This window comes from Rhincodon typus, chromosome 23 (genome assembly GCF_021869965.1).
Source record: "Rhincodon typus isolate 14 chromosome 23, sRhiTyp1.1, whole genome shotgun sequence".
NCBI lineage: Eukaryota > Metazoa > Chordata > Chondrichthyes > Orectolobiformes > Rhincodontidae > Rhincodon > Rhincodon typus.
In genome coordinates this window covers 42,880,955-42,901,292 of record NC_063354.1, presented here as the reverse complement: position 1 = coordinate 42,901,292, position 20,338 = coordinate 42,880,955, and the positions used below count along the sequence as shown (strand labels likewise).

Here is a 20,338-nt window from a genome sequence, read left to right as displayed (position 1 = left end):
CTTACAGAATCACTTTGGATTCTCCTTTATCCCAACTGTCAAAGCTGTCTGATGTTCCCTTTTTGCCCTCCTGATTTCCCTCTTAAGCGTACTCCTACACTCCCTGTATTCCTCAAGGGATTCACCTGATCCCAGCTGTCAATTCCTGGTACATACCTCCTTCTTTTTCTTGACCAGAGCCTCAATATCATTAGTCATCCAGTGTTCCCTACTGCTGCCAGCTTTGTCCTTCATTCGAACAGGAACGTGCTTGCCCTGAACTCCCATTTGGTCGCTTTTGAAAGCTTCCCATGTGCCAGACATCCCTTTTACCTGCAAACAGCAGCCCCCAGTCAACTTTTGAAAGTTCCCATCTAATATAATCAAAATTGCCCTTACCCCCATTTAGAACTTTCACTTGTGGACCAGACCTAACCTTTTCCATAACTTTTTAAAAACTAATACAGTTATGGCCACAGGTCCGAAAGTGGTCTTCCACAAACACCTTGGTCACTTGCACTGCCTTATTTCCCCAGAAGATGTCGAGTTTTGCCCCTTCTTTAGTAGAACCACCTACACATTAAATGAGAAAGTTTCCCTGAACATACTTAACAAATTCCTCCTCATCCAAGCCCTTAATGCTACAGCAGTCTCAGTCTATGTTTGGAAAGTTAAAATCCCCTATGATTACAACCTTATTATTCTTACAGATATGTGCAATCTCCTACATATTTGCTTCTCAATTTCCCACTAACTATTGGGAGGGCCTATGTCGAAGAGACTAGATTAAATCACACACCAAAGGCCCAGACTTCGAGGCAAAGAGATTTTATTAGTGATATTACGGAGAGTCAATGCTGACAAATGGTCAGGTCCGAAGACTCCGACAAGTACAGAAAAGAAGCAGAATTTATACAGTAGTACAAACAAGTTAAAACAAACTGCAGTTGTACTGTGTTTTAGCAAGGCAAGGTTGTTACTTAGGCAACTAGATATACATTAATTAAAGCCGAATGCAGTGAGAATAAGAGTGTACAGATACTGCGAGCCCTAGCTTTTTGTTATCTGCGTGACTTCTCAGACTAGGGAAAGGTAGTTTGCAGTTACAGTAATATGTACTGTTTCCCAAAGCTAAAATTTCCCTACTTCATGCTCCTAATCATATATTATTTTAACTCATTACTACTCAGCCTAAATTAAACAGTCTCAACATACAAGCGTTCCACAGTCTAAAGTACAAGCCCATCAAAGTGATCACCCACTTCTTATTTCTCAGTTCCACCCATACGGCTTCACTGGACAATTGCCCAGGAATATCCTCTGTAAGTACTCCGCTATGTTTTCCTAATCAAAAGCACCAATTCCCTTCCTCTCTTACCTCCTCTTCTATCTTTCCTATAGCATTTATACCCCAAAACATTGATCTGCCAGTCCTTTCCATCCCTCAGCCATGTTTCCGTTATACTGGTATCCCAGTCCCATGTTCCCATCCATTCCCTGAGTTCATTTGTCTTACCTGCCAGGCCTCTTGCATTGAAATAAATTCCATTTAATTCATCAGTCTTCCCTCATTCCCTGCTGTGTTCTTGCCTGCCTGGTGTATTTAGCTTGCTCTCTTTAACTTCCGTACCTTCTCTTTTGTCTCACTACTGCTTAGAGTCCCACCCCACTGTCAGTTTAAACCCTCCCGAGACCTCGAGTAAACTTCCCCTCCAGTTCAGGTGAAATCCGTCGCCTTTGAACAGGCCACCTCTGCTCCAGACGAGATTCCAATAATCCAAAAATCTGAATCCCTGCCCTCTGCAGTAGCTCCTCAGCCACGCATTCACCTGCCCTATCCTCCTATTCCTCCTCTCAGCAGTAGTGTGAGTAATCCAGGGATTACTATCCTTGAGCTCCTGCTTTTTTAATCTCCTGCCTGATTCCCTGTATTCACTCTGCAGGAGCTCGTCCCTTTTTCTACCCATGTTGTTGGTACCAACGTGTACAACATCCTCTGGCTGCTCACACTTCCACCCCCCCCCAACCCTTTTGAGAATTTGCTGCAGCTTCTCCAAGATGTCCTTGACCCTGGCACCAGGAAGGCAATACACCGTCCCAAAGTCTCGCTCGTGGCCACTGAATTGCCTGTCTGTGTCCCCTGACTAGACAGTACCCTATCACAATTGCTCAATTGGATTTTGCCATATCCTGCTTTACAGCCGTGCCAAAGATCTGGCTTCTGCAGCTATTTTCCCTGAGAAGCTATCCCCCACAATAGCATCCAAAACAGTATATACCTTGAGGTTGGTTGGCTCGCCGAGCTGGTTCATTGTTCCGCAGACATTTCATTACCCTGCTGGGTAACATCATCAGTGCAGCCTCCGATGAAGCGTCAGTGTGTTTTCCCGCCTGGTTTTTAAACTCTGGGGTCTGTTGAGCTGGATTGCCTCACTTTCGGTTTTTCTTCGTAGTGGAGTGCATATGGGGTCGAGTTCTATGTGTTTATTGATGGCTTTCTTCGTGGGGTACCAGGCTTCTAGGAACTCCCGTGCCTGTCTCTGCCTAGCCTGTCCCAGGATCTTGGTGTTGTCCCAGTCGAATTGGTGGTTCTCCTTATCCATGTGGATTGAGATGAGTGAGTATTGGTTGTGTCTTTTTGTAGCCAGTTGGTGTTCGTGTACCCTTGATGTTAGTTTCCTTCCTGTTTGTCCGATGTAGTGTTTCTCACAGTCTCTGCAGGGGATCTTATAGATGACATAAGATGGCGGGGGGTGGGTCTTTAGTTCAGGTGAGCAGTTGTTGTAGGGTTGATGTGGGCTTGTGTGCCACTCTGATGCCCAGCGGTTGTAGGAGTCTTGTGGTTAGTTCCGGTGTAGGGTAGTGTGATGAGTGTGTTGGGGCATGTAGTATCTTCCTGATGTTGTTCATGTAGGCATCTTCTGACCCAGTTTTTTGGATATCCATTATCCTTGAAACCTGGAAGAGGTATTCTTCTTCATCTTAGCTCGGCGAGCCAACCAACCTCAATACCCACAACCCGAGCTACAAATCTACTCCAAAATCTTAGAGACAGTATATACCTGTTTGAGAGGGGGATAGCCACAGGAGACTCCTCCTCTACCTGCCTACCTCTCCTACAATCACACACCTACCTGACTGAACGTGCGGTGTGACCATCTCCCTGAAGCTTCTATCTATCACACGCTCTGCCTCCTATATGCTCCTCAGTGTGTTCAAATGCCGCTCCAACTGATCCATGCGGTCTGAGAGGAGCTGTAGCCAGAAACTTCCTGCAGACATAGACACCAGGGACAGTCGACTGCTCCCTGATCTCCCACATCTGACAGGAGGAGCATCCCACTCCATTAACTGCCATCTCTGCCCCTTTAACAGCGAGCGGACTTAGGAGATTTTAAAAAGAAAAAGGTCTTACCTTGTTGCTGCTCACTCTGTTCAACAAAGCCTGGTATTCACCTCGGCCCACTCTTAGATCTAACCAGCAGCAGCTCAACAACAAGGAATCCCTTCTCAAAAATGGCTGCAAAATGACTAGAACAAGACATAGCAAACCCCACTCCCTACTTCCCTAAACTCCCAAATTTAGCTCAAATCCCAGGGTTTTCACTCTCTGCAGCTCACACTGTGTGTGTGTGTGTGTGCGGAAAGGTTTGTGTGCATATCTGTAGGGGCGCGTGTAAAAATCTGTGTGCATATCAGTAGGGGCGCATGTAAAGGTCTGTGTGCATATCTGTAGGGGCGCGTGTAAAGGTCTGTGTGCATATCTGTAGGGGCGCATGAATGAAATATAGCAACATTGTAAAGCAAACCTGTCTGACTTCACTAAGTACAGCAGACTGAAAAGGTAATAGAATTTGTGCAGTGTTAGAGATGAATTTAGATTAATCAATTCACCTGCTGTATAAATGCTTTGATGTTTTAGAGAGAGGAACAGTGTTTTCTTTTTCCTAATAAGATTCCAGGAATGAGTGAAGTCTTCTCATTTTGCTCAAAAAGCATCTCATTACCTGCTGGATGCGGTTCTACCAAATTTTAAAACAACCTCAGGACTAGGATCAACCATCAATACACATTCCCAAAGTCTTGCTCATGGCCACTGAATTGCCTGTCTGTACCATTGCCTAGACAGCTCAATTGGACTTTGAACTTTGCCGTACCCTGCTTTACAGCCGAGACGGAGATGGTGCCAAAGATCTGGCTCCTGCAGCGCTTTTCCCTGAAAAGCTATCCCCCACAGGAGGAATAAAGAGCTTAGTAAATTGGATGGTGCATCTCCCTAGGATGGAAAGACACAGTTAGCCTTGTCATTTGCAGGATGAAAGACTCCGATACACTATAGATTATAGCTCATAATTTTGTGGCGATGCTGTGGCTTTAAGAGGTGTATTTGGTCCTTTTTTTTATGAAGAAAGGTTGAGACAGAGGTACTGAGTGGTCTGCTCAAAGCCAATAAAGTGAAAAGCTTGTGAGGCCTTGGGTTTTTATTTAAAGTAGGCACAATAGAAGCAGCCTGAATGGGTGGGGTCAAGCTCCAACAGAACCAGGTTTTTTTATTAGTTTTAGATTTTAGCGGTTGCTGGGGTTTTGAAGCAAGACATGGCAATTCTAATCCCTCTCTGTGTTACAGCTAAAAGCTGGGCTTCTCTTCCTGCTGCAAGAATTGCATGTGAGACAATCTGTTTTGCCTTTGTCCAGTGTGTGTTTATGGGATGTTACTATACTGGAACAATTAATTAATGGTAGTTAATATGTATATTATTTTGTTAAGCATTTTGACAGAGTTACAGTTAATCCAATTCTTTTATTTTAATTTTGTCTGTATTTTAATTATAGGCTATGAACAACGTATGTCTCGGATCGTGTTTTCGGGATCCTTAAGGGGGAGGGTGAGCAGCCCCAAGTCGTGGTCCACACAGGCACCAACGACATAGGTAGGAAAAGGGATGGGGATGTAAGGCAGAAATTCAAGGAGCTAGGGTGGAACCTTAGAGCTAGAACAAACAGAGTTGTTATCTCTGGTTTGTTACCCGTGCCACGTGCTAGCGAGGCGAGGAATAGGGAGAGAGAGCAGTTGAACACGTGGCTACAGGGATGGTGCAGGAGGGAGGGATTCAGATACCTGGATAATTGGGGCTCATTCTGGGGTAGGTGGGACCTCTACAAACGGGATGGTCTACACCTGAAACAGAAGGGTACCAATATCCTGGGGGGGAAATTTGCTAATGCTCTTCGGGAGGGTTTAAACTAATTCAGCAGGGGGATGGGAACCTGAATTGTAGCTCCAGTGTACAGGAGGTTGAGCGTAGTGAGGTCATGAATAAGGTTTCAAGGTCGCAGGAGTGTACCGGCAGGCAGGAAGGTGGTTTGGAGTGTGTCTACTTCAATGCCAGGAGCATCCGGAATAAGGTGGGTGAACGTGCAGCATGGGTTGGTACCTGGGACTTCGATGTTGTGGCCATTTCGGAGACATGGATAGAGCAGGGACAGGAATGGTTGTTGCAGGTTCCGGGGTTTAGATGTTTCAGTAAGATCAGGGAAGGTGGTAAAAGAGGAGGAGGTGTGGCATTGTTAGTCAAGGACAGTATTACGGTGGCAGAAAGGACGTTTGATGAGAACTCATCTACTGAGGTAGTATGGGCTGAGGTTAGAAACAGGAAAGGAGAGGTCACCCTGTTTGGAGTTTTCTATAGGCCTCCGAAAAGTTCCAGAGATGTAGAGGAAAAGGTTGCAAAAATGATTCTGGATAGGAGCGAAAGTAACAGGGTAGTTGTTATGGGGGACTTTAACTTTCCAAATATTGACTGGAAATGCTATAATTTGAGTACTTTAGATGGGTCAGTTTTTGTCCAATGTGTGCAGGAGGGTTTCCTGACACAGTATGTAGATAGGCCAACAAGAGGCGAGGCCACATTGGATTTGGTACTGGGTAATGAACCAGGCCAGGTGTTAGATTTGGAGGTAGGTGAGCACTTTGGTGATAGTGACCACAATTCGGTTACGTTTACTTTAGCGATGGAAAGGGTTAGGTATATACCGCAGGGCAAGAGTTATAGCTGGGGGAAAGGCAATTATGAGGCGATTAGGCAAGATTTAGGATGCATAGGATGGAGAAGGAAACTGCAGGGGCTGGGCACAATTGAAATGTGGAGCTTGTTCAAGGAACAGCTACTGCATGTCCTTGATAAGTATGTACCTGTCAGGCAGGGAGGAAGTGGTCGAGCGAGGGAACCATGGTTTACTAAAGAAGTTGAATCTCTTGTCAAGAGGAAGAAGGAGGGTCATGTAGAGATGAGGCGTGAAGGCTCAGTTAGGGCGCTTGAGAGTTACAAGTTAGCCAGGAAGGACCTAAAGAGAGAGCTAAGAAGAGCCAGGAGGGGACATGAGAAGTCTTTAGCAGGTAGGATCAAGGAAAACCCTAAAGCTTTCTATAGGTATGTCAGGAATAAAAGAATGACTAGAGTAACATTAGGGCCACTCAAGGACAGTAGTGGAAAGTTGTGCATGGAGTCTGAAGAGATAGGAGAGGCGCTAAATGCATATTTTTTGTCAGTATTCACACAGGAAAAAGACAATGTTGTCGAGGAGAATACTGAGATACAGGCTATTAGACTAGACGGGATTGAGGTTCATAAGGAGGAGGTGTTAGCAATTCTGGAAGGTGTGAAAATAGATAAGTCCCCTGGGCTGGATGGGATCTATCCTAGGATTCTCTGGGAAGCTAGAGAGGAGATTGCAGAGCCTTTGGCTTTGATCTTTATGTCGTCATTGTCTACAGGAATAGTGCCAGAAGACTGGAGACTAGCAAATGTTATCCCCTTGTTCAAGAAGGGGAGTAGAGACAACCCTGGTAATTATAGACCAGTGAGCCTTACTTCGGTTGTGGGTAAAGTGTTGGAAAGGATTATAAGAGATAGGATTTATAATCATCTAGAAAGGAATAATTTGATTAGGGATAGTCAACACGGTTTTGTGAAGGGTAGGTCGTGCCTCACAAACCTTATTGAGTTCTTTGAGAAGGTGACCAAACAGGTGGATGAGGGTGAAGCGGTTGATGTGGTGTATATGGATTTCAGTAAAGCGTTTGATAAGGTTCCCCATGGTAGGCTGTTGCAGAAAATACGGAGGCATGGGATTGAGGGTGATTTAGTGGTTTGGATCAGAAATTGGCTAGCTGTAAGAAGACAGAGGGTGGTGGTTGATGGGAAATGTTCATCCTGGAGTTCAGTTACTAGTGGTGTACCTCAAGGATCTGTTTTGGGGCCACTGCTGTTTGTCATTTTTATAAATGACCTGGATGAGGGCGTAGAAGGATGGGTTAGTAAATTTGCGGATGACACCAAAGTTGGTGGAGTTGTGGATAGTGCAGAAGGATGTTGCAGGTTACAGAGGGACATAGATAAGCTGCAGAGCTGGGCTGAGAGGTGGCAAATGGAGTTTAATGCGGAAAAGTGTGAGGTGATTCACTTTGGAAGGAGTAACAGGAATACAGAGTACTGGGCTAATGGTAAGATTCTTGGTAGTGTGGATGAGCAGAGAGATCTCGGTGTCCATGTGCATAGATCCCTGAAAGTTGCCACCCAGGTTGATAGGGTTGTTAAGAAGGCATACGGTATGTTAGGTTTTATTGGTAGAGGGATTGAGTTTCGGAGCCATGAGGTCATGTTGCAGCTGTACAAAACTCTGGTGCGGCTGCACTTGGAGTATTGCGTACAGTTCTGGTCACCGCATTATAGGAAGGATGTGGAAGCATTGGAAAGGGTGCAGAGGAGATTTACCAGGATGTTGCCTGGTATGGAGGGAAGGTCTTATGAGAAAAGGCTGAGGGACTTGAGGCTGTTTTCGTTAGAGAGAAGAAGGTTAAGAGGTGACTTAATAGAGACATACAAGATGATCAGAGGATTAGATAGGGTGGACAATGGGAGACTTTTTCCTCGGATGGTGGTGGCTAGCATGAGGGGACATAGCTTTAAATTGAGGGGTGATAAATATAGGACAGATGTCAGAGGTAGGTTCTTTACTCAGAGAGTAGTAAGGGCGTGGAATGCCCTGCCTGCAAAAGTAGTGGACTCGCCAACTTTAAGGGCATTTAAATGGTCATTGGATAAACATATGGATGATAATGGAATAGTTTAGGTTAGATGGGCTTCAGATTGGTTTCACAGGTCGGCGCAACATGGAGGGCCGAAGGGCCTGTACTGCGCTGTAATGTTCTATGTTCTATGTTCTATGTTCTATGTTCTATGTTCTATGTTCTATGTTTTGTTTCAAGCCTGGTAGCTTGATCAATCAAATTGCATCCAGAACACAACATCTAACACTTACCTTTAAAGTAAGAAAAATTTAGACTCTAGACTATCTTAATAGATTTTGAGAAGGTTTGGTCTAGACCATAATATTTGCCAATTATTAAGTACAAGATTAGCTCAAAAATTTCACAATCTTGTGTGCAGAGTCCTGTGGGTTCATTCTGAAAATAATACTTTTTGGTGATGAGCTTGTGAGACTGTGTAAGATTCCTCATAGACCCTGCTTTCGCATCAGGTATGTTATACAGTTTATGGCCCTTTCAGTGCAGGCAGACAGAAGCAGGGTGTGGGTGCTGATGCCAACCTTCGCCTACAAACAGTGATGCCACACTTCTCCCTGTGGAGCACTGAATAAGTAGCATCTCCGTAGCAAACTGCCCATAAACAGTGACTCTTACACACTGCAGCACATTTACTGAATCTCAAGGGACAGGAGAAAAATTGTGCCTTTAGATCATCAAATGAATAAAGTATCAATTTAATGCAGCAATTATCTGATGCCATACCTGTAGCCAATTCCCTGGGGAGGCATTGTGTACACATGAGCTTAGCTTCAGAACAGTAGGCTGGATGTGACTAAGAAATGGGCATCTTAAAGCTACTGTAAAGGGAAATGCCTGTATTTCTCTGTTTTTCAGGTTCTGACCAGTTTGCACCATACACCAATGTCATCATGCCAAGTGTGTTTGGTGTCATCAGCTGTTTGGGCATCACAGGAAATTGCATCGTAATCTACACCATTGTCAGGAAGACCAAGTTCAGATGCAGGCACACGGTACCCGACATCTTTATCTTCAACCTGTCGTTAGTGGATCTGTTGTTCCTTCTAGGGATGCCCTTCCTCATTCATCAACTAGTTGGTAATGGGACCTGGCATTTTGGAGCTGCTATGTGCACCATCATAACAACCCTGGACAGCCATAGCCAAATCACCAGCACCTACATTTTGACCGTGATGAGTTTTGATCGTTACTTGGCCACAGTTCACCCACTGAAATCCACCTCAATGCGCACACCATCTGTTGCCACCTTGGTGATCTGTTTGGTTTGGTTAATGTCCTTCTTGACCGTCATCCCAGTGTGGCTGTACACAGGATTAATGCCACTGCCAGATGGCACAGTTGGTTGCGCCTTACTTCTGCCCAATCCAACCACCGATATCTATTGGTTTACCCTTTACCAGTTCATGGTGGCATTTGCCATCCCTCTGGTTGTTATCTGTGTTATTTACTTCAAGATTCTTCAGCACATGTCCACGCGTGTGGCTCCACTACCCCAAAGAAGCCTCCGAATGCGAACTAGGAAGGTCACCCGCATGGCAGTGGCCATCTGCTCAACCTTCTTTGTGTGTTGGGGACCCTACTACATCTTTCAACTGGTCCATCTGAGCATTGAAAAGCCAAGGCTTGCCTTCTTCTACATGTACAACTTTGCCATTAGCCTGGGCTATGCCAACAGCTGCATCAACCCTTTTCTGTACATTGCCCTGAGTGAGACCTTCAAACGCCAGTTTCTGATGACCATCCGCCCTCCCCATCAACGGTTCCGGTTTAACAACAGCGTGGCAGAAGGGAGCCTGTCATCAAACTCTCCAGTGACTCAACACAACAAATGCGTTTCACGGGTCGGCTCTCCCCGAACTCTTTGCCTGCCCCAGATGCAGTTCAGTGAAGGTTGCTCAATGTCCAGTTTTAGAGGTACCAAGGAGACTTTCCTCCTGCGTCCAATTGCTCACAGTAAAGTCGCAGCCAAAAAGGAAAGGAGTGAAGACTTGCTGTGAATAACAAACAGGCGAAATGAGCACAAGGCATGCAAGGAACATTCTGGAACTGGTGCCATTCCATCTTGTGTTGCTTTGCTGGAAATATAGTGGAATTCCACATGGATTTGTAAATTAGCTTCTCACTTCCAGGCAATTTATGCTCAGGAACAGGAACAACACCAAGGAATTTTCTAGCAATGGTCACCTCGATCATAGCACCATTCCCCATCCCCACCCAATTACCACAGTGTGAGCCTCAAATGTACATCTCTGCTCTTGTATTCTAGCCCTCTCAAAATAAATGCTAACACTGTATTTGCCTCCCTCACTGTCAACTGAACCTGCATGTTAACCTTCAGACAGTTGTCAATGATGACTCCCAAGTCCCATTGTATTTTGGATTTCTGAATCCTTTCCAAAGTTAGAAAACTTTCTCTGCCTCTACTCTTCATTCGAAACCCAGAATGGACCTATAACTAACCGAATATCGAACAGAAAGATTTTTCGTAACAATATCTGTTGAACAGAAGGGTTCTCATGAGCTTCTTGCTGTGGAATCCAACTCCTGATATTCATGGAATTAAGGTGGCTGTAATAAGCCATTGAATGGAACAGCAAAGAAGGAGGCCATTTGGCCCATCAAGTCTTTGAAATGGAATGTAGGCTTGAGTAGAGTTATGTTTCCCAGTCCTTACTGTCTGATAAACTATGGGCCTATCTACTACAATAAGTCCCATAAATGCCCAGCAGCCAATTACATTGCAGCATTCAGCGTTGTGGCTGATTGGTTGATCAAATTTCATTAGGGAAGTTGCTGTTTGTACCTGACACAAAGCGGGTTTAAATCTCCACTGTTTCATTTCAGGAACCTTCTTGTAGAGTGTTGCATAGCTTCTTGCAATTAAAAGGTTATCTATAAAATGTTTAAATTTATTCTTTGTGGGCTCTGATCATTGAAAATTCAGGTAAATTCCGTCTAATTCATCACAATTCTCTATTGTTTCTGTTATCTCCACAAAAGAAAAATGATAAGGTTGATGAAGCAAGATTTCCCATTTGAAATCCATACTAACTGTTTATTAATAGATGTTTCTCAGTCCCAAAACTTTCAATTGTCCTCCAGCATCTTCTGTCTTTTAGACTCCCACAGCATAGAAACAGGCCCTCGGCTCACCATGCCTATGATAATTATCTTTTCGTTATGTCCACGATGAAGAATCCCATCACAGACCTTAAGGAGTACATTTCACTTGTTCCCATTTACTTGCCATCTTTAACTCTAAAAACTATTTGTTACCTTTAGAATAAGTATAAACTTACTATGAAAATTTACTCTCACTTCACCTGCTTTCCTCAGTGATGCTAACTCTCTCAGGATCCTAACCTCTCCTACTCCTCTCAGTGATGCTGACTGCATTTTACAGTGTTCTAAACTCTCCCATTTCCTCTTGAGGTAAAAGGTTATACATTGCCTTTGCTCTTGCTGCTGTGAAGTATTTCCTAAGTAGCTAGGTTCTAGTTTTAAAATCATGTCCTCTTGTTCTGATTTCCACACCACAGAGTATTGGATCAAAGATAATGGTAACTAATAAATCCAGGGCAATCTGAGTGCCTTCCTTTTTGCCTGGATTCAGTACAGTCAATTTACAAATATAAAGTAGCTGTATGTTGTAAGTAAATTTTCAGAATTGCATGCCTTTCTATTTCATAGTTTCCTACCTGTTCCTCATCTTCAATCAAATAATTACATCATCTTAAACACCTTTTCAGATCAGTCCTCGAACTTCAGAAGCCAAAGGAATAGAAAGGAATAATGCAATTTGGCCTTTTACAAATTTAAGCTTTGGCTGTGTTTTTCATGGCATGAGGGCATTGTGGCTGGGCCAGCCACATACCTAGTTGCCCTTGAGAGAGTGATGCAGAATTGCCTCCCTGAACCACTGCAGTCCATGGGGAGTAGTAGACCCACAACGCTGTTTGGTGCTAATGTTGTAAATGCTGTATCAATAGTGCGTGTATACGTGTGTACTCTAGTTGTGGGTTACAGTGGCTGGTATATTTGGGGACAGGTTCGGGTACACATAAGGACAAGTTTCCACATGGGAATGGCTGGTATGTGAAAGGGAAAAATAATATTGTGCTGGGTATTGTGAATTATGTGGAAGACAGTCTGGCTTCTCCTTTTTTCCTGGATGGATGCTTGCCAGAGTAACATTAGACAGGGAACTCCAGAATATTGACATTGTGGTACTGAAGGAACGGCGATATATTTCCAAGACAGGATGGTGAGTGGTTTGGAGGGGAACCTGCAGGTGATGATGCCCCCACGTATCTACTGCCCTTCTCCTTCTGGATGGTCAATTGGATGAGTTTGTGCTGTAACCCCTCAAAAGGCCATTATATCTTTCCTGAGGTTTGCTGCTTGGAATGAACACAGTTATCCAGATGGAACGTGATTAAGGCTCTGAACAAGTAAAGTTTCATTGAGATAAAGCCCATGATTCTTTTCAAATACTTTTTCTACTTATTTGCTGGCTTTCAATGCTTTACGTTGATGGAAATTCAAATCCCTTTGCTCTGTAATGTTTTCTGAAGGCAAGATAAGGTGACAGTTGAGAACAAATTATCCTTAAAGGAGCTAAAATTCTTTGAAAAAATGCTCAGACGAATCTATTTGAAAAGATTGAAAATTACCAACTGTAAGATGTTGATGGCATCTATCATCCCATAGTTTTGTAGTTTTAGAATCATTTCAAGGACAAAAGGAATGCATGGTGCAAATTGAATGCTGAGAGCTGCTGATGTCTGCGTTGGATACAAAGGAACAAATAGTGATAGTCCTCAGTTCCATTTGACAAAATAGAACCTGCAAATGACAAGGACTCTCCTTTTATCCTTTCTTCTTCAGCTCTGTGTTTCCCTCACTCCATCATGTTCATTTTCTATGTTCCATTCTGAATCGTGCTCTTTTCCTGGCTGATGCTAACAGTATTGCCTCTCCCTGAATCCCTCTCACTTCTCTGTGCAATATCTTTCTGCTGTTTTATTTATGAACAGACTGATCTGGCCACACCAATTACCAGAGGGTGATGCACCATGACCAGGGGTTACTAGCTTGCTGATTGAATTGAATTATGTGTGAAGAGCATTTCCAAAAATGCCAGTAACAAGGTCAATTTAATAAAAATGTGGTGCAACATTAATAGTATGTCACCATCAAACAGCAACAACAACGTTAGAATAATAGAAAATATGAGACAGAATCCCATCTTATAAAAATAGAATTACCACGTCTGTCTGTCTGTCTTTTCTCCTGTCCTCATTTCTGAGGATTGGGACTTCCATTGGATTGGTCTACCCTTGACGGCAATATCGTTTACCATTGCCTTCTGCAAGTTGGCTGCACAGAAGACTGACCAGGGTGTGTTGGGAGGGTTTACAGGCCTTTATTACCTGTCTGCCCATTTTAGGGACACTGCTTCCATGACCAACAAGCCCTGGAGACACATTCAAACCTGGACCTTCTGGTCCAGAAATACAGACGCTACTTGCTGTGTTGCAAAGCCACCTATTTTACCACCACTAAATAATCAAGTGAGGACAACTCCAGAGATATTTAGCCTCTGGTTGGTATTGGATCAACGATAATGGTGACTAATAAATCCAGTGCAATCTGAGTGCTTTCCTTTTTGCCTGGATTCAGTGCAGTCAATTTACAAATATAAAGTAGCTGCATGTTGTAAGTAAATTTTAAGAATGCCATTCTACCTCATAGTTTCCTACCTGTGGAATCATTCATTAGGGGCTACAGGCCCATCCACAGTCGCTTCAATAGAAAGGTGAGGTGAGAGTGACAGCCCTTGACATCAAGGCTGCATTCGACTGAGTGTGGCTCCCACGAGCCCTAGCAAAACTAGAATCTGTGGGAATCAGGGGGCAATCTCTCTGCTGGCTGGAGTCATACCTAACAGATATAAAGATGTTTTATGGTTGTTGGAGGTCAGTCATCTCGGCCCCAAGACATCTCTGCAGGAGTTCCTCACGGTAGTGTCCTAGCCCCACCCATCTTCAGCTGCTTCATCAATGACCTTCCCTCCATCATAAGGTCAGAAGTGGGGATGTTCGCTGATGATTGCACAATGTTCAGCACCATTCGTGACTCCTCAGATACTGAAGCAGACCATGTTCACATGCAACAAGATCTGCACAATATCCAGGCTTGGGCTGACAAGTGGCAAGTAACATTTGCGCCACACAAATGCCAGGCTATGACTATCTCCAATAAGAGACAATCTAACAACTGCTCCTTGATAGAAAATGATGTTATCAATACTGAATCCCCCATTACCAACATCCTAGGGATTACTATTGACTAGAAATGCAACTGGATTCAACACATTAACACAGTGGCTACAAGTGCAGCTCAGAAGCTAGGAATACTGAGGCAAGTAACTCACCTCCTGACTCCTCAACCTCCTGTCCATCATATACAAGGTACAAGTCAGGAGTGTGATGGAATACTCCCTACTTGCCTGGAGAAGTGCAGCTTCAGCAACACTCAAGAAGTTTAAGCAGTCCTCTTGATTGCCACTACATCCACAAACACTCTTTCCCTCCACCACCGACGCTCAATAGCAGCATAGTCTACTATCTACAAAGTGCACTGCAGAAATTCACCAAAGATCCTCAAACAGCACCTTCCAAACTCATGACCACTTCCATCTAGAAGGACAAGGGCAGCAGATACATGGGAACACTACCATCTCCAATTTCCCCTCCAAACCACTTACCATCCTGACTTGGAAATATATCACTGTTACTGAAGCTTGTATCAGGAGTAACTTTTATTTTATCCTAATCTTATGCGACTTTGGTCCACAATTTTATCAGTAGATTTATGTTTGAGGTAAGTTAGTTTTCTCCACTTATTCTTACTATTTCTGGATTTACTGCTGGTTCTGATATTCACTCTGTAGTTGGTCATTTTAGCCTGGATGTGGCTCTGCTGTGGTGTTTCGGCATGAGGTATGAGTTAATATGCTGCAGGACTTGCCTCAGTCTTTTTTATTCACTGTGGGATGTGAGCATCACTGGCTGGTCTGTATTTATCACCCGTCCCTAGTTGCCCTGGAGAAGGTGGTGGTGAGCTGTCTTCTTGGACCGCTGCATCCACTTACTGTAGGTTAGACCCTCAGTGCTTTTAGGAAGGGAATTCCAGGGTTTTGACTCAGCAACAGTGAATTGTGTCATAGAGTCAGAGAGTAATAAGCATGGAAACAGGCTCTTCGGCCCAGACTGATCTATGCTGATCATGGTGCCCACTCAGCTAGTTCCAATTGCTCGCATTTGGTCCATATCCCTCCAAACACTTCCCATCCATGTACCTATCCAAGTGTTTTCAAATGTTGCTATTGTATCTGCCTTAACCATTTTCTCATTCCATATACACACCATTCTCTGCGTGAAGAAGTTGACCCTCAGGTCCTTCTTAAATCTTTCCCCTCTCACCTTAAACCTATGCCCTCTAGTTTTCAATTTCCCGTCCCTGGGAAAGAAAACTATATTCATTCATCCTATCTATGCCCCTCATGATGTTATACACTTCATTAAGGTCACCCCTCATTCTCCTACATTCCAAGGAATAAAATCCTATCCTGGCCAACCTCTCCATATAACTCAGGCCAACTAGTCCTGGCAACATCCTTGTAAATCTTCTTTGCAAACTTTCCAGTTTAAGTATGTCTTTTGTATAACAGAGTGACCAATACTGCACACAATACTTAAAAGTGTGGCCTCACCAATGACTTATACAACTGTAACATAACATTCCAACTCCCGTACTCAATGTCTCGACCGATGAAGGCCAGCATGCTAAATGCCTTCTTCCCCACCTGGTCTACCTGTGATGCAGCTTTCAACAAACTATGTACTTGTACTCCTAGGTCCCTCTGTTCCACAACACACCTCAGGATCTTACCATTTACTGTACAAGTCCTGTCTTGGTTTGACTGTCCAGAATGCAACACCTCACTCCTATCTGTATTGAATTGCATTTGCCAATCCTCAGCCCATTTCCCCATCTGATCAAGATCCCTCTGTAATTTTTGATAACCTTCCTCAGTATCATAGATACCTCCTAATTTTGTATTATCTGCAAGCTTACTAATCATGTCTTGTACATTCACATCCAGATCATTTATGTAAATAACAAATAACAAAGGTCCCAGCACCGATCCCTGTGGCACACCACTAGTCACAAGTCTCCAGTCTGAGAAACAACCTCCAACCGTCTCCCTCTGCTTCCTACCATCGAGCCAATTTTGAATCCAATTGGCTAGCTCTCCCTGGATCCCATGCAACCTAACTCTCATGAATAGCCTGCCATGCAGGACCTTGTCAAAGGCCTTACTAAAGTTTATACAGACAACATCCACTGCCCTACGCTCATCTGTCCTCTTGGTTACCTCTTCAAAAAACTCTAAATCAGAGCGAATCAGAGGGCGGCTGAGAGTCATCACAATGGAATTTTGGGAGATATCGCCACAGTCATCACAACTGTTCAGGAGGTCAGAGAAAACCTGGTGTCAAGGCCTGTCAAAGATTCTACCATTTGCAACCCATCAGTGTATCCCGTCTGAAAGGCCTTAGAAACAATAAAGACTTAATTGGAAAGGCCACAGTCTTAGTATACTGTCTTAGTATAAACTTTGTGGAACCCCTTGAACTATATGCTTGACATGGAGTGTACACAGTAAATATCACATCTACTACATATTGTCTTGAAGCTTTTATGGACCAGATCAGACCCCCTCAAAGGCCTGGAAATCCATCCCTGAACATTTCCACCTCAGTCCTCCATTTAGGAAACCTTTAAACCTTCCTAGGAAGGATGTTGTGAAACTTGAAAGAGTTCAGACAAGATTTACAAGGATGTTGCCAGAGTTGGAGGTTTGAACAATAGGGAGAGCTGAATAGGCTGCGGCTATTTTCCCTGGAGCATCGGAGGCTGAGGGGTGACCTTATAGAGGTTTATAAAATCATGAGGGGCATGGATGGAGGAAATAGACAAGGTCTTTTCCCAGAAATGGGGGAGTCCAAAACTGGACAGCGTAGTTTTAATGTGAGAGGGGAAAGATTTAAAAGGGATCTAAGGGACAACTTTTTTATGCAGAGGGTGGTGCGTATATCGAATGAGCTACCAGAGGAAGTGGTGGAGGCTGGTACAATTACAACATTTAAAAGGTATCTGGATGGACATATCAATAGGAAGGGTTTAGAGGGATATGGGCCAAATGTTCGCACATGGGGCTAGATTTATTTAGGATATTTGGTCGACATGGATTAGTTGGACTGAAGGGTGTGTTTCCGCGCTGTACAGCTGTATGACTCTATGGCTCTTCGATAAAGTGTCTGTTCCCAATATCTCCTTTACATTGTTTGCTTTAAAACATTGTCCTCCGATGCATCTGTGAGGTTTCAAAAGTTGTTTTATAACATCTAACACAGAATTTAGGCTACATTTTGGCATCATAACTGAGGCAGGTCCTGTCCTCAGCCAACAGGTATTCATATAGGAACTGAAAAAGACCAGTTAACTTTTCGGACATGCTCCGCCATTTGTTGAGATCATGATGACTGATCTGCAACCTAACTCCACTCAGCCACTTATGTCCAAAACGCTTTCATATCTTTGCTAACAAAAATATCTCAATGACATGAATAGGACAGGTTCGGAGGGACATGGGCCAGGAGCAGCTAGGTTCAACTGATTTAGTTTGGGATTATGTTCATTGTGGACTGGTTGGTCCGGAGGGTCTGTTTCAGTGCTGTATGACTCTATGACTATGACAATGACTCAGTTTTAAAGTTGCATGCACATGATTACTGATGTGAGTGACTGGGTAAGGTTGTTGAATAAGATACTCAGATAATATGGCTGTCTCTGCACTGATCTGGAATTGCTGAGTACAATTGTAAAAGCCTTGGCTGAGATCTTCACAGACCAAGCACCTAATCTGGCATAATCCTTGTCTAAACAGCCCTTGCTCAAGCATCTTACTTGCCACTTGTTTTCTGCTTTTGAACCTTGTGTGTAACGTCATATTTTGATTCTCATGCTGGTTGATCCTGTTACAACTTTCATGAGATTTTCAGTGTAATTTACTGTGAACACTTAAAACAGTTGTTTGCTACAAAGCTGTGGTTTTATGAATGTATGAAATTTGAATTTATTGCTGAATTCATGCTGTATTCTGCAACTGAGCAAAGCACTGGCATTTTATTATAATGTTGCTTTTTGGCAGATTAAAGTTTCAGGAAGTATTGTGTTCCATTTTGCAAGTTACATATGTTGATATGTAAAATGTGAGGTTATTCTGTGCAGATTGCCCACTTTGCAGAATGGAGATGACAACAGGTGATGGTTGTTATCAGGAAAGTAAACTTCATTAAGCAAGTCCCACAAGGTAAATTCATCATAAATCCCTGAGGGTTTCAAAAAATGTTCAAAGTTATCTTTCATGGGAACAAAAAAATCTCCCTTCTCCCCACCGCATCCCAAAACCAGCCCAGCTCGTCTCCGCCTCCCTAACCTGTCTTTCCTCCCACCTATCCCCTCCTCCCACCTCAAGCCCCACCCCCATGTCCTACCTACTAACCTCATCCCGCCCCCTTGACCTGTCCGTCCTCCCTGGACTGACCTATCTCCTCCCTAACTCCCCACCTACACTCACCTTTACTGGCTCCATCCCCGCCTCTTTGACCTGTCTGTCTCCTCTCCACCTATCTTCTCTTCTATCCATCTTCTATCCACCTCCCTCTCTCTCCCTATTTATTTCAGAACCCCCTTCCCCTCCCCCATTTCTGAAGAAGGGTCTAGGCCCAAACGTCAGCCTTCCTGCTCCTCTGATGCTGCTTGGCCTGCTGTGTTCATCCAGCTCTACACCCTGTTATCGATGAAAGAAAAGGCAACTATTTTAAGTAACTGATGTGTGTTATCAGTACCTAGCACATTAGTATATAAGTTGTTTGTGCTGTTTTTGCAAAGAAATTGGCATCTTTGTTTTAAAATGTATTAATGTGCAGTTTTGGTCACCCTGTTGTAGGAAAGGTATTATTAAACTGAAGAGAGTTCAGAAAAGATTTACCAGGAAGTTACCCAGAATAGAAGGAGGCTGGATAGGCTGGGATTTTTTTCACTGGAGCGTTGGATGCTGAGGGATGGCCTTATAATGGTTTATAAAATCATGAGGGGCATAGATAAGGTGAGTGACAAGGGTCTTTTCCTTAGGTTGGGGGAGTTCAAAGGTAGGGAGCATATTTTTAAGGTGAGTGGACAAAGATTTAAAAACGACACAAAGGGCAACTTTTTTACACAGAGAGTGGTTTGTCTGTGGAATCAACTGCCTGGGGAAGTTACAACATTTAAAAGACATTTGGATAAGTGCATGAATAGGAAAAGTTTGGAGAGATATGGGCCAAATGCTGGCAGATCGGAACAAAAACAGAAGTTGCTGGAAAAGTTCAGCAGGTCTGGCAGCATCTGTGAAGAAAAAATCAGAGTTAATGTTTCGGGTTCGGTGACCCTTCCTCAGAATCTTTCTGGCAGGTGGGACTAGTTTTGTTTGGGAAATGGTTGGCATGGACCATTTGGACCAAAGGGTCTGTTTCCATGCTGTATGACTCTTTGACTCTAAGTCTGTTAGAGCAGCAGAATGTCAAATTTCAGATGAAGATATTGATATGTTCCATAAAGCTAGGGAGCTGAGATTTCACACAGTGAAGCGCACGTCTGATTAGAGTAACAGCAAGGATTAGAGACAGGGATAGCGATCTCTGGCAGAGGATGCTGGATCCCTCAAGCTCAGCTCAACTGGATACAGATGCTGCACCTCAAGGATCTTCCACAAAAGGAACCATTTCTGGGACCAGTAACTGAGAGTGTTTGAGGATCTGTTAACTTTTGCCTCAGGCACTGTGCCACCTTGGACAGAAAGAGAGAGATTGGAGAAGCCAATCCCTCCATGACTGCTGTGATGTGCCATAAGCCATTGCACCAATGTCGCTGTTCACGTCACAGGGTGGCCACCTATAGGGAGCATCAGGCATTGCAAGCATCTGAGCACATGCTGGCCATTATGATTGTGCTGCACCCTGAGACTGCCTATGTGAGGGCACCTCATTGTTAAGATGTGGGATTGTGGGTGTGGCAATGGGGCAAGAGTAATGGACAATGGCAAAGGCTGAAAGCAGTGACCATTGATGGGAAATTGTGTGGGGAAAACAAAGCATG

At 43.8% G+C, this 20,338-nt stretch overlaps 1 protein-coding gene across 1 annotated transcript in view; it reads left to right on the top strand.

Moving 5' to 3' along the window:
- LOC109931886 (melanin-concentrating hormone receptor 1-like) overlaps positions 1 to 9,956 on the top strand; it is a 144,004-nt gene extending 134,048 nt beyond the window's left edge. The window contains 2 exon segments of the mRNA XM_048611135.1: positions 8,924 to 9,855; positions 9,858 to 9,956. Of these exon segments, the coding sequence (XP_048467092.1) occupies positions 8,924 to 9,855; positions 9,858 to 9,956 (1,031 nt within the window).
- Positions 9,957 to 20,338: the final 10,382 nt, after the last annotated feature.